This window comes from Cyclopterus lumpus, chromosome 13 (assembly GCF_009769545.1).
Source record: "Cyclopterus lumpus isolate fCycLum1 chromosome 13, fCycLum1.pri, whole genome shotgun sequence".
NCBI classification, from domain to species: Eukaryota; Metazoa; Chordata; class Actinopteri; order Perciformes; family Cyclopteridae; genus Cyclopterus; species Cyclopterus lumpus.
Window position 1 is genome coordinate 689,895 of NC_046978.1, and position 12,436 is coordinate 702,330.

The 12,436-nt window shown below is 38.0% G+C and overlaps 2 protein-coding genes across 3 annotated transcripts; one reads left to right on the forward strand and one right to left on the reverse strand.

The window, feature by feature from the left end:
• Positions 1–357: 357 nt before the first annotated feature.
• Positions 358–7,677, reverse strand: gdpd1 (glycerophosphodiester phosphodiesterase domain containing 1). Of its 2 annotated transcripts, XM_034548789.1 has the most exons (12): positions 7,619–7,677; positions 7,482–7,533; positions 6,660–6,809; positions 6,035–6,077; positions 5,541–5,676; positions 4,691–4,736; positions 4,325–4,446; positions 4,021–4,110; positions 3,607–3,740; positions 3,154–3,213; positions 2,768–2,819; positions 359–2,218 (listed from the first exon to the last, which is right to left on the reverse strand). In XM_034548789.1, exons 3-12 carry the CDS (start codon positions 6,793–6,795, stop codon positions 2,084–2,086), a joined length of 954 nt encoding a protein of 317 aa, XP_034404680.1. In that variant the 5' UTR covers positions 6,796–6,809; positions 7,482–7,533; positions 7,619–7,677; the 3' UTR covers positions 359–2,083. The 2 variants fall into 2 exon arrangements, with proteins under 2 accessions (XP_034404679.1, XP_034404680.1); XM_034548788.1 differs by having other exon boundaries at positions 358–2,218; positions 7,482–7,653.
• A 799-nt stretch (positions 7,678–8,476) lies between these two features.
• Positions 8,477–11,385, forward strand: LOC117741573 (transmembrane protein 120A-like). The gene is made up of 12 exons (XM_034548685.1): positions 8,477–8,545; positions 8,832–8,950; positions 9,053–9,169; positions 9,281–9,340; positions 9,488–9,583; positions 9,701–9,790; positions 9,978–10,043; positions 10,142–10,203; positions 10,297–10,389; positions 10,590–10,654; positions 10,930–10,998; positions 11,272–11,385. The coding sequence occupies exons 1-12, from the start codon at positions 8,477–8,479 to the stop codon at positions 11,383–11,385; spliced, it is 1,020 nt and encodes a 339-aa protein (XP_034404576.1).
• Positions 11,386–12,436: the final 1,051 nt, after the last annotated feature.

Below are 12,436 nucleotides of genomic sequence, written 5' to 3' on the forward strand. Positions count from 1 at the left end.
GGAAGCTAGTGACCAATTACATTACTGGATTCTTTCTTTTTATTGCTAAATTCTCCATGAATGTACACTACTAGTAGGTGTGAGTGTAGTTTTATGAACCAATCAGGCGGAAGAGCCGAAAGACCTCACCGGTTCTTGTTCAAACTTCAAAAAAAAGTCTGCTTTGATGGTTTTTATGAACAAAACATGTCCAGCATCATTAACTTTACCGTTTGAGGGAAAACTTCTTAAATCCCTCTAGTCTACAGCGCCACCTCCTGTCAGTCTATGGTTACTAAATATGTATCCATATAAATTGTCATGGTGGTGAAAACATCATTATAAAGCTGCTAATATTATACACATACAAAACAATTTTATAACACCATTTTTATGTTTATTAATTAAAAAAATTTCAATAATCTCATCAAATCAAACAACATACTCCTTGTAGGAAAAGGCACTTTGATGGGCAGCCAGATCCCACAAAGAATAACACATATATTCATTTAGGCATGCAAAACCAACGCACACCGAGTACAACACATAATTACATCAAAATAGCCACTAATTCATTAATGTAAGATATGTAATATGATTTGTAGATCACAATGATTTTGGAAGTGTTCTCAAAACCAAAAATCAGACGAACAACTGTGCAGATTTCACTCCACTCTGTGACAGCACTAATACGAAATGCCCAACAACAAACTAAAGGAAATAAAACGGCAATACTGTTTTGACAGTAAAATACCGAACAATAGACAGTACATTCAACCAAAACTACATTCATCATTGACCCTGTGTGGTCACGAGTCTGGATAACAGAACATCAGTGGTATGATAAACCTCACAATATTTACATTTTCATACTGTGACACCCACAGCGAGGGATTGCTAAAGCGCTGCTTATGTATCGGAGTTTCTACTGGATTTCCAATACTTTTTGAAGCCCATACATTAAAAAAATCATATTTCTTAAATATCTGATCACAGAACATAGTAGAAAACAGTGCAACTAATCAGTATAATAAACAAAAAGTGTTTCATTTTTCGCAAAATGTCTCTCTTAAAAAAAGTCAGTTGCAGCAATTTCCTTTCAGAGGAAAATGTAAGAGACTACCCAACTACACATAAACATACCACATTGTCTTTTTTAAAAACACCATATACATGGTAGAAAACTCTACAGTTCAACCCAATGTGCCTTTGAATTGTCAATATGGAGCAGCGACACAACCCTCCCGAGTCCTTTGAAACTCGATGTAGCCGAGGACTTGTGTTCTGCACGCTGTTATTAATGACAAGTAACCATGTTTTATATGTTCTAGCATATGTTTTTTTTAAATCTCAGAACTTCTTAGATTAGTGTATTATTGCATGTGCTTAGTGAAATTTAGATTGCAAGAAAGAAAAGATAAGCTGCTTGCAAATTCACATCGCACTGCATCTCCTGGTGTTTTAACTTTAAGGTGCTAGATTTGACATTTCTTCGTGCTTTGTTTACCTAGCCGGTCCTGCCGCGTGTGCGTGTGAGCCCTAGTGTGTGCGCGTGTGTGTGTGCGCAACACTGGCTATCTGTTCGCTGCTGCTCTGCGCTCACAGTGCGGTTACCGCTAATAATGCTGTCCCCACCATGGATGTAAAAAGAGAACTGGGTACAACATGAGAGGCTGTACCCAGCACAAAACAACAATGGCTAGACTGCTGGTTATCACACTACCCAGATGTTGTGAGAGCCATGTGGAGATAAGCGCTGAATTTTTAGTTTCCCTTCTTTTTAAAAAGATAGTGTGGTTACACATAGAATTGTCACACTGATCATGTGTGCAAGCGGATATCTAGCAGGGGAACAATGAACCTGCAAAGAACACAACTAAATGGAGATGATGATATCAAACAGATGTGGTGTGTGTCCTTTAGGAGTATGTTATGTGAGTGATTAAAATGTGAGGTTTTGGTCACCAATACAACAGCTGGTTCCACAAGCCACTGCAGCGTACAGAGCTGGGAAACACAATGTGAAAGCAGCCCTGCTGGAATGCATGCAGTGGCTGGTTTTGGCAGGTCAGTCAGGTTGAAGGGTGAGGTAGATTTTGGCAGGTCACTGGGGCTCAGAAATACCATCCCTGTCTAAGAAGTCTTTAAGCCTGGTGGGGAAATCTGTCATAACTCCTGTGGCTCCCAAGTCAAATGCCCTCTGGAAGTCCTCCTCGTCGTTCAGCACCCAGATGTACACCTAAAGCCAGAAGCAGGACTCCGTTAGAAACTCACACACATCACCAAGGGAAGGAAGTCAACCAAGGTTAAAGAATGCATCTGTAATCTAAGAGCAGTGTTAGCAGCCACTTTGCAGGAACCGTGGACATTTACCAGTAACTGCTCTTAACTACAAGCATAACATTGCAACAACTTCAACAAACAGCTGTCAGCATGCATACAGGCTCATTTATTTTCCTGTGGAAAGTTGTGCAGTCATTCTTGGAAGAAAATACAATTCAGGGAAAGTGACTTAATATTGACACAATTCTGAATATGTCCTCAGTTGGTCTTAACTATGCACATATCAACACTGGATGCACTAAGAAATCCTCCTAAAACAACAGCAAAAACATCTGGAGCAACAGAGTAAAAATTAAAGAAACACAACGATAAATGTACTGGTCACTGCTCATTATCATACATACATACATACATACATACATACATACATACATACATACATACATACATACATACACAGGTTTTTAAAATCTTTTTATGAGGAAAACTCTAGAAGCAGCTCTACCTGTATTCCTCTGGCAGTTAAATGATCAAACAGAGCTTTCCTCATCAGCAAACTGCAAGAGAAAGAAAAAATACTCATCTGGAAGTATAGCAAAGCTAGAGAAGGGTTTAGTTGTTAATCATTGTTGAACAGGGACATTGGGAATAATTATGATAACTCATAAAATAATACACACACACACGTTACTGTGTGACAAAGTATCAGCACTTCTAAAAAACACAAATATAGTGTTCAAGAGAGAGACAGTCACAAATAAAGACAGACATGCAATGAAAGTGAATGCAAAAGCACAGATTTAAAGTGTGAGTTACAAACACCCACAGATTTAGCCACTCTGACATAAAAGTAAAGAAGGTTTTAAATATTCAGACAAATTAGTCACTTACGTGTCTGCCATCCAGGCGATGAGTCGCTGACTCCTTGTTAATCTGCTGGGATCCCTTACTCTGCAAAGTCACACAGAAAAAGTGTCGGAGTTCAAACTGATGAAGCTGCCACAGACAGACGTGACATAAAATCCTCTCGTAGGTGCTAGAAAATTGTCTCCGGTCAATACCCCCCTCTCTGACCCCTGTGAAACAGACCTCGACCTTCTGCTTTCAAATGCTCGTTACTTGTATACTGAGTGTAGTGTTACATCTTACTTACACACTAGGACTGCAGAGGAACTGTATCTATGTTGTGTTGCACAACAACCAATATGGTGACACTCCTGTGTAACTGAAGGTTGCTACATGCTGTTGACCTCTCACAGATTATTTTGTCTTTCTTTCTCCGAAAGCTCATCTCTTTTTTTTTTAACGTCATTCCAAATAGTATTTGTTTGTGTGTGTACCTACTTGGTGATTATAGAGGGCATGGGGATCTCCAGAAACTGCTCCTTGAGGGGAACGAAAGGCAGAAGGCCAGTGTAGAAGAGGCCTAACAGCTGCAATACTCTGGGAAGGCTGAACAACACTGGAATGCGCGGGTTCTGCAAATAACAAAAATTACAAAAAAACAACCATGACCCTGAAATTCAGTCACTATAATAATGTAATCAATAAGTGACGTCTAAAATGTACTCAACAGTGAAACACCTTCAGGTCATAACCGATTCAGTTTTCTTTCTGTGCCCCCTTATCTATGCCAATAAAGGCCTACTCGATGATGAAATAATACTATTACTGGTGAAGTTTTTTTTAAGGAAGGTTTCTCTCCCTGACATTACTGGACTGAAGGCAAAGTGAACTTGGCATTTAATGTAAACGTACCTCTCTGTGGCACTTCTTCACAATCTTGTTGTTGGCGTTGCCCCAGACGGTCAAATGCTCTCTGTCGTACTTTACAATCAGCTCAGAGACCTGCAACGTGAGTTTTAGTTTGAGCCTGTTTTTTTTTTTTTTTACAGCTTTTGATATACAATGACATAACCACTATTGCTTCAACAATTCTTTGAATAGCAATTGCTGTTTAATAAACATGGCATGGAAAATTGGCAAACTAAAAGAAAGATAAATAAAAACAGGACAGCTTTTATACGAGGGTTAAGTACCAGAATAAATAAATAGGACACACCTTCTTGATGAGCTTGTCATTGTTGACCTTGATGTCAATGTTGACGGGGGTATTGGGGAACGCATCAAAAACGTCCCTGAGGAGAGGGATGCGTTTGTCCTCTCCCCCCTCACAGAAACACTCTGCACAGACAAGGACAAGGACATGGGCCCACGTGTTTTCATCTTTCTAAGTGTGTTCAACGGTTTGAATTTTACAAGTGAATTTTGAATGATGTTGCAGATGAATTGATCCATTTTACTAGTGAATTAACACACCTCAAGTAAACATAATAATGATTGACTACTGAAGTTGTAGATATGCATCTGTATGTGGGTCGTGTGCTAGCTTTGTAGAAATTACACCAGTCTGATATGTGATGCTCACCTCTCTGAAAAGTTACACCCAGCTTACAGAGGTATGGAGGGAGCTCCTGCAAAGAACACACAGGACTCAGCAGTTAACAGACAAGAAATACAGCCGATAGACAGAGTCTGTAAGGTGAGGTCATATGCAGAGGTAGCGGGATGAATGTGACTGAGGATGTTCACATTCATCACATCGATATAGAAGAGAGGAACACAAGGACACGTCAAAGCAAGATTAACGTAAAGTTATCTGTGCTTCTTTGTTCTTCAAGGCCAAAGAGCAATAAAGCTGTGAACCCAATCTTCAGTGACACAAATAATTATAGTGTCAAATTATGTAAGGCCTCTGAGAAAACCAAGATCTGTTTCATATTGAAAGTATAGGCGGTCAAAGATGTGTAACACACAACTCAGCAGAAATCCTGAGTAATCAGCAATTAATCCACTGACTCACCAAGCATTTCTGCTGGATCAGATTGTTTTAATCAGGTAAAAGTCCGTCATGTGACTTGATGTGGACCTTGCCTGATCAAAGCACATGATCAGTCGCTGCGGTTACGTCATTCACAGAAGTCTTGACACAAAGACGACAACTGTTTGTTTTTTAAACTCAAATATGTGTGGACTTCTTTGCCTCTGTTGTCTTATACCTGTCAAGACTGGATCATAGGAAAACAGCTCAACAGCAAAAATGCTACTGACTTTTTCCATGTTTTAATAATGTCAGAATCACAATTGGTAAAATGTTCCTTTTGGTAAGTTGTCCACAAAATCAAAAGGGGACTTAGAGCTGGAAGAGAGAGTAAAGCGTAGTTATTTATCTGTCAGATAGAATAGAAATGAGGAGATATTGCAGAGCAGTAACTCACAGCGTAGCACATGTTGGAGATGTGGGCGTTGATGCCAGAGGCCCTCTGCAAGCTGGCATCATGTGACACCACTACCTCTTCATCCTTCGTCAGGTGGCAGTCCAACTCCAGCATGTCTGTGCCAAGATCCACCGCGCTGCATGGATCAACACACAAGTACACAAATTGTATTCATCACTCCATCGAATTTTATCACATAGACATTCAATAAAATCATAGAGCAGTTCACCATCCACATATTCATCCACAAATCAACCAGAAACAAACGCAGCAGTACATCATCTGAGGCTTTGACATGAACAATTCCCTAAGACATCGCTGCCTGTGTGGATTTAAACAGCCAAAGACAGACAGAAAAATAGACAGTGGTCACAAACAAAGGTCAGATGACACAAACTGCCCACAATCACATGCACAAGCACCAGTTATGTTTCACAGATGCACACAAACACCAAAGAAAGAACGTTGTCATTGTGAATAAGTTTTCTACTCACTGCTTGAAAGCTGCCATGGTGTTTTCCAGGTTTTCACCTGCTCCTGCAATGAAAAAAGTTAAACACTAAGCGTGGTACAGTGTTTTCTGTATATTAGCACTCCACAGCTGGAACATAGCCCTCGTCTGATTGAAGAACAGTAATAAATACATGGCATTATAACCAAAACCACACACATGAATCTATTAACAAAATGTTAACAGCCTAACCAGGTGGATGGAGTAGCCAATCACTGAACAGTAGGCCTATTCTTACCTTGTAGTTGTCAAAATATCTTATTAGCAAAAAAGCACATACACATCACTTATACTCACAAGTTACAACTATATTATGATGTTAAATTATGATGATACTAAACAGACAAAATATAATATAAAATTGTAGCCGCTGGCGGTTGAATTGGCTCAGACATGAGCATGAGGCTCAAGTTGGAAATTACACATCATCTTCATATGTAAAAAAGAAAATCCCTTCCTGAATAATATTGCGTGTTGTGAGGAACTGGCGATAAATTTGCTAAGCACCAATTTTATTTCATGGGAATTGTGAGAGAAAGACAACAACAAAAAGTAAAACATGATGAATGCTGAATGCTGAAATCTGTGCGAGTGATACACAGACTCACCTCCGCGATGGGAAATGTGCCGGCTGCGAAAAGTCTCCCGCTTCTTCCGGTGCAAAAGATTTGGGCATTTCATCAGCAGGGCAGAGGTGAGCACGTAGCCCGTTACCGTTGACAGGACATACAGAGCAGCACACATCTCCTTTCAGTCGTCTGGAAACACAACCCACTCAGAGTAAATGACTACAATGAACAGGATTTTAATATACTCACATTTCTGCAATTAAATAATCACTAAATAAAATACCAAAAATGAGAAATGATCAAAGTTAAGTCTTAAGGCTGCTGACCTGACCAACAGCCCAAACCCCAAGGTATGACATGTATTGATATAAAGAGAGATAATCACGTCTTAAACTGTACCCAGAGTAATTCACACTGTACAAATTATGATATATTATTCACTAATTATAAAAATTAACTAACCATACACGGTGTTTGAGAGGTGCAGGACTAGTTTGTACCTCTCCACCACATTCTTTAATAATTAACATATTAGTCCTGACATAATCATACCCTGTCTGTGGAAGAAAGACACAGACCACTTATTTCAATTGCACAACATATTTACATTTCAGCATGTCGTGTCCCTGAGTCTGCTCAGTGTCTTTGTTATTGTGAGTGGGAGAGTTTGAGCTGCCTTTTCTGGAGAAATGATTCCCGTTCAAATTATCTATTGACGACGTAACATTGTCAATTCTTTCTCAATACACAGTTGCAACAACGGTTAACTTTCAATGACTTGAACCAGTCTGACGACAGCCTTCTAGCTAAATGTGGCTAACGTTAGCTGAGCTGGGGTCAAACTCACGAGATTATTCTTACCTTTGTCATCAAATGATTTTATTTTTTTCTTTCTTTCTTTGCTTCGACGAACCTAAATAAAACCAGTGGGAGTTAGTGGGTGTCCAGGAATCCGTCCAGCAAGCTACTCTGTGTGAGGACAAGATGATCAACCTCACCTCTCGTCTACACCACAGTTGTCCCTGTCAAAACATTCACCGGTTGCTGTCAGTTGTAGGCGCATGCGCAGGACTATGCTCTCTCAAAGGCACTTCCGCCCGAATATTCCAGAATAAAAGCGACATTTCGACAAATGTTTTCTACCGAAAATCATTTGTTTGTATCTGTGATGATACATCACATGTCAAAAAAAGCATACAGGTGCAGTAATATTTTGACGTTAAAAAAAATGTAAGACGCATTGTATTTTCAGTTGAAAGTAAAATATGTAGAACAAAAATAATTATTGTTTCCACCAATTTGTCATGTGTGCCATCAAATTACAGCCAAAACATTTCCCCTCCACACCATGTCTCTCTGTAAAGTGAGTTCATCACTGATTTATTCTTTTAATACACCAGATGATGCTAATGAGCAGCTGTGTAAGTGAAAAACAAAAATGCTCAAAGATAAAACATGCACAAAAGCACATTCTATTTAACAGGAAGCTGGTGAACCATTGCAATGGCAAACATACAGACAGTTAGTACTTGAATTGTGTATATAGTTGTAATATAGTTAACAATAACATATTGCCTCGGGCTCTGTTAGCGATAACTGAACAATGTGATAACCAGAGAAGATAACCAAAGACAATGTCCCAGTCAAATTATTGCACATTTGTACCAGTCAAAGTTCATGGCATGCAATAAACCTTCCATGCCGATGTGATACACACCCTGAAGAAACACACTTCAACATGGCATTATGTGCAAGTCATTACTTGGTGGCTAAACAATTTTAAAGCTTAACTTGTTTATTATGTTAAGATTCTTTGTCTGCTGTCAGTGTAGTATAAAAGATAAAGTGTTCACAATATGCCTCAAGATTTAAGAGTCGTTCTGGAGGAGTGGAAATGTCTGGAAGAAGAGTATCAACAACTTCTGGTAAGGATCGGACCAAAATCAGCTGACAGTGTCTGATTATGCACATAGAGCAGTTATATAAATCATGCTCAACATACTGTTTTCTTGCTGTTGTGTTACTTAATCATTCCACATGATGAAATGTTCTTAAAACCCCTGTTGTGAAAGCTCCATATGTAAGTAAATTAATGTAGAATACCTTGTATTCTACCATATACAGTAAAAAGTTATAAAAGTGTAACTGCTTCTTGTAATCTACATTTGTTTTCTTTGGTTCTTGATGTAACCCCAAGTTCTTCTCATCTAGGAGACACACAGACTCTATTTACTGAAATTGGAGGAAATTTCCAAACTGCAAAAAAACTGCTCTTCCTCCATTTCAAGCCAGCGCAGCAAACTGAAGGAGGTGTCCCACCTCGTGAAAAAGTGAGTTTATACGCACACAAATGCATACATATTCATGAAAGAAAGGCACGCAAACAAACATGTCATGTTGTGCCACCGTTATGCACTTACAATATCCATCAGATGCAGAAAAGGACCATCAGAGGAAGATGCCGAGACCTTGGATAAAATAACCGAGACGATAAAGACTCGACCAAATGCTTTCTTTGAGATGGAAGCTTTCCTTCCCAATAAAAACGGGTGATGACTTCTGTTTTTAAAATACAAGTTGATGTCATAAAAACAGATCGAAGGTTCATTACATTATACAAAGTACATACAATAAAATAATATGATTGTTTCATATTTCAGGTTATACCTCAGTCTGGTTCTTGGCAATGTGAATGTCACTCTTCTCAGTAAGCAGTCAAAGTAAGCGGTGACTATCGATGCTAACAGTCAACCTGAAATAAGCACTTTAAAATATTTCTTTATTTCCCTCAATCAAACATTCCCATGGCTGATTGAATAAAGCCATGTACTGTTTATTGAGAACCGCATTCCTCATGTCATTATCAGATTTGCCTACAAAGATGAATACGAGAAGTTCAAGCTGTACCTCACATTCATCCTGCTGTTCTTCTCCTTCATATTCTATTTCTTTGTGAGCTACAGGTGAGAATCATCACATCACAGCTGCTCCAGCATCGTCAGCGACAATGAGTTTATTAAAAGGACGCTGCGTTTTCTGTATGTCTTAATCCAGCCCTTGTCTTATGTGCCTGGTTTTAGATTCCTTGATGCAATCCTCAATTTCCTGCTGGTGTGGTACTACTGTACATTAACAATCAGGGAAAGTATCCTCATCGCCAACGGCTCCAGGTCAACACTTTCAACCATCTTATTAAAATAATGACAACTTTCTCATAATAAACACATCTCTGAACTTTCCATTTTTACATTATCAAAGGCAATTAGTCATTATCTGCTCAAGCAAATGTGATTTTAGCAAGTAAGTTTAACAAAGTGTAAAACATAATATCTAATAAATATGTGTTCTGCATCATAGAATCAAGGGCTGGTGGGTTTTCCATCACTACATCTCGGCTTTTTTGTCCGGTGTGATGTTGACATGGTGAGTATAGGTAGATTAAAAACTGATTAAGAAACAATGAAGCCATTAAATTGCATTTCTACTATAATAACACATGTCCTCCCTTTCACACCTTTAAGGCCGGATGGGAACCTGTACAAGACATTCAGGAACCAGTTCCTTGCCTACTCCTTGTATCAAAGTAAGGTTAAAATAGTTCAAACGCATTCCTGGTTCAAACCTTTCAAAATCTAATCAAAGCCTGATGCGTGTTTCTTTCTTCTGTAACTCGCAGGTTTTGTTCAGTGTCTGCAGTGCTATTATCAGAACGGATGTTTGTACAGGTTAAGAGCCCTGGGAGAAAGACACAACATGGATCTGACCGTGGGTGAGATAAACCGACACACCAAGGTCACAGAATACAGTCTCCCTCAGCCTGCACATCATAATCAAATATTTGACTGAAGATTTTTTTACTTTTGAAGGACAATGATGCTCCATCAGGCATGGGGCTTCTCGTTATAAATATATACGTGGAAGTTAAAAAACATCAAAACCTATTTGAACTCTATTCTGTTCTGTTTGTAGAGGGATTTCAGTCGTGGATGTGGAAAGGGCTGACTTTTCTGTTGCCCTTCCTGTTTTTTGGTCATGTGAGTACATTCTGATTCAAAATTGAACTTTAGAAATGTCCTCTAAGTACTGCTTACAAATCATGCTTTGTCATGGTTTAGACTGTTCAAAAATGCTGATGTCATTCTTAACTTGATATTATTATGCACTCTTAGGCATGATTTGAGACAATGTTAAGGTTTTTGGTGATCTGAATAGCATCGTAAAGCGTGTCTGTGTTTGCACACCTGCAACCTTTACACATTCACTTTTTACAAACACTTAAATCCTTAAGTCCTCCTGTTTTGTCTTGTAGTTCTGGCAGCTCTTCAATAGCATCTCTCTCTTCAGAATGTCTCAGCTCCCGGATTGTAAAGAATGGCAGGTCAGCGCTCTCTCAACTTCTACAATGTCACCCTTTACCTGCTAGTATATTATTAAAGACTTGTTGTTTATATTCATATAATCTACCCTGAATTAACACTTATTATCTTATTATTTGCATGGCTAGAACCGTGTGTTCACTTTTTTTTATCAAAGATACTTACACCCAATGTTACATTATTATGGGTTTTCATTGAAATTGATCCCCTATATATTAAGAAGATTATAATGAATGAAAGCTACTCATTGTTCTCTATGTTCCTTGTGATGCCAGGTCTTGATGTGTGGTCTCTGCTTCCTTATTCTGTTCATGGGGAACTTCTTCACCACTGTTGCTGTGGTCCGTCACAAGGTCAAGACCAGGAATCCAAAACCAAAGAGTCTATGATAGCCGACTAGGATAACAAACATCAATAACAACATAACAACAAAATATTCTCTCAAATGCTATACTGTCCAAATGTAGAGCTCATATTATCATTATTGCTGCAATAAACATGTTTTGCTGTGCTATTATGCAACTAACTCATTATAAGTCTTGGCTATCATTACAAAACAATGTTCTGTCTAATCAATCACCATTATAGGTTGAATTATGCTACACAATACCTCCATGTTCTTATCTTTGTATAATTAGTCAAATGACTCACATATGGAAAGATATACAAGGAATAAAAGTACCTTTTACTAGCCTATGTGTCTTATTTAAAGTGTTACACAATCTGTGCTTGTGCATTTGTCTGAATATATGTGCTGCCCCTTTTTTTTTCAACCTTTTTATGTGGTTGAGTTGTGCGTGTACATTCTGAGTTAACCTGCAGGGATTAAAAAGTACATATCATTCTATCTTCTTATGTAACATTGTACATTTCTTTCCTCCTGTTGTTGTACTTGTACATTACTTGAGTATTTCCATTTAGTGTTACTTTACACTTTTATTCCACGACATCACAGGTGGAAATATATTTATAATATTTATAAATTATTTTGCATATTGTACAAGACCTGTGATCTTATCAAATGTGATTAATTGTATTAAGTGCCAGAATATTCAAAGAAATTATGATAATAAAAAACAATAGTATAATGTTGACAGGCAGTAATTAACAAAGTATTTAGAAGGTTATATAATTCAGTAAAAGTTGCTATGGCTAGAAATCCCATTAAATATACCTAGTACAGGAGTCTTAGCGACAAACTGTACTTCAGCTATAAAAATACAAGTACTCATTTTGTATAATGTTAGTGTTGTATTACTGTATATTATTGCATCATTATTATGTATGTATTATTATGAAAGGAGTACTTTAATGTTGTCATTTCAAAGTGGCACTAATTTAATATATGTATCTACTTACGGGTCACTTACGTAATAATGCATCATGTTTTATAAACTGACTTAGTATTTAAAATATCAATCTAAAAAGTAATTGCAGCTG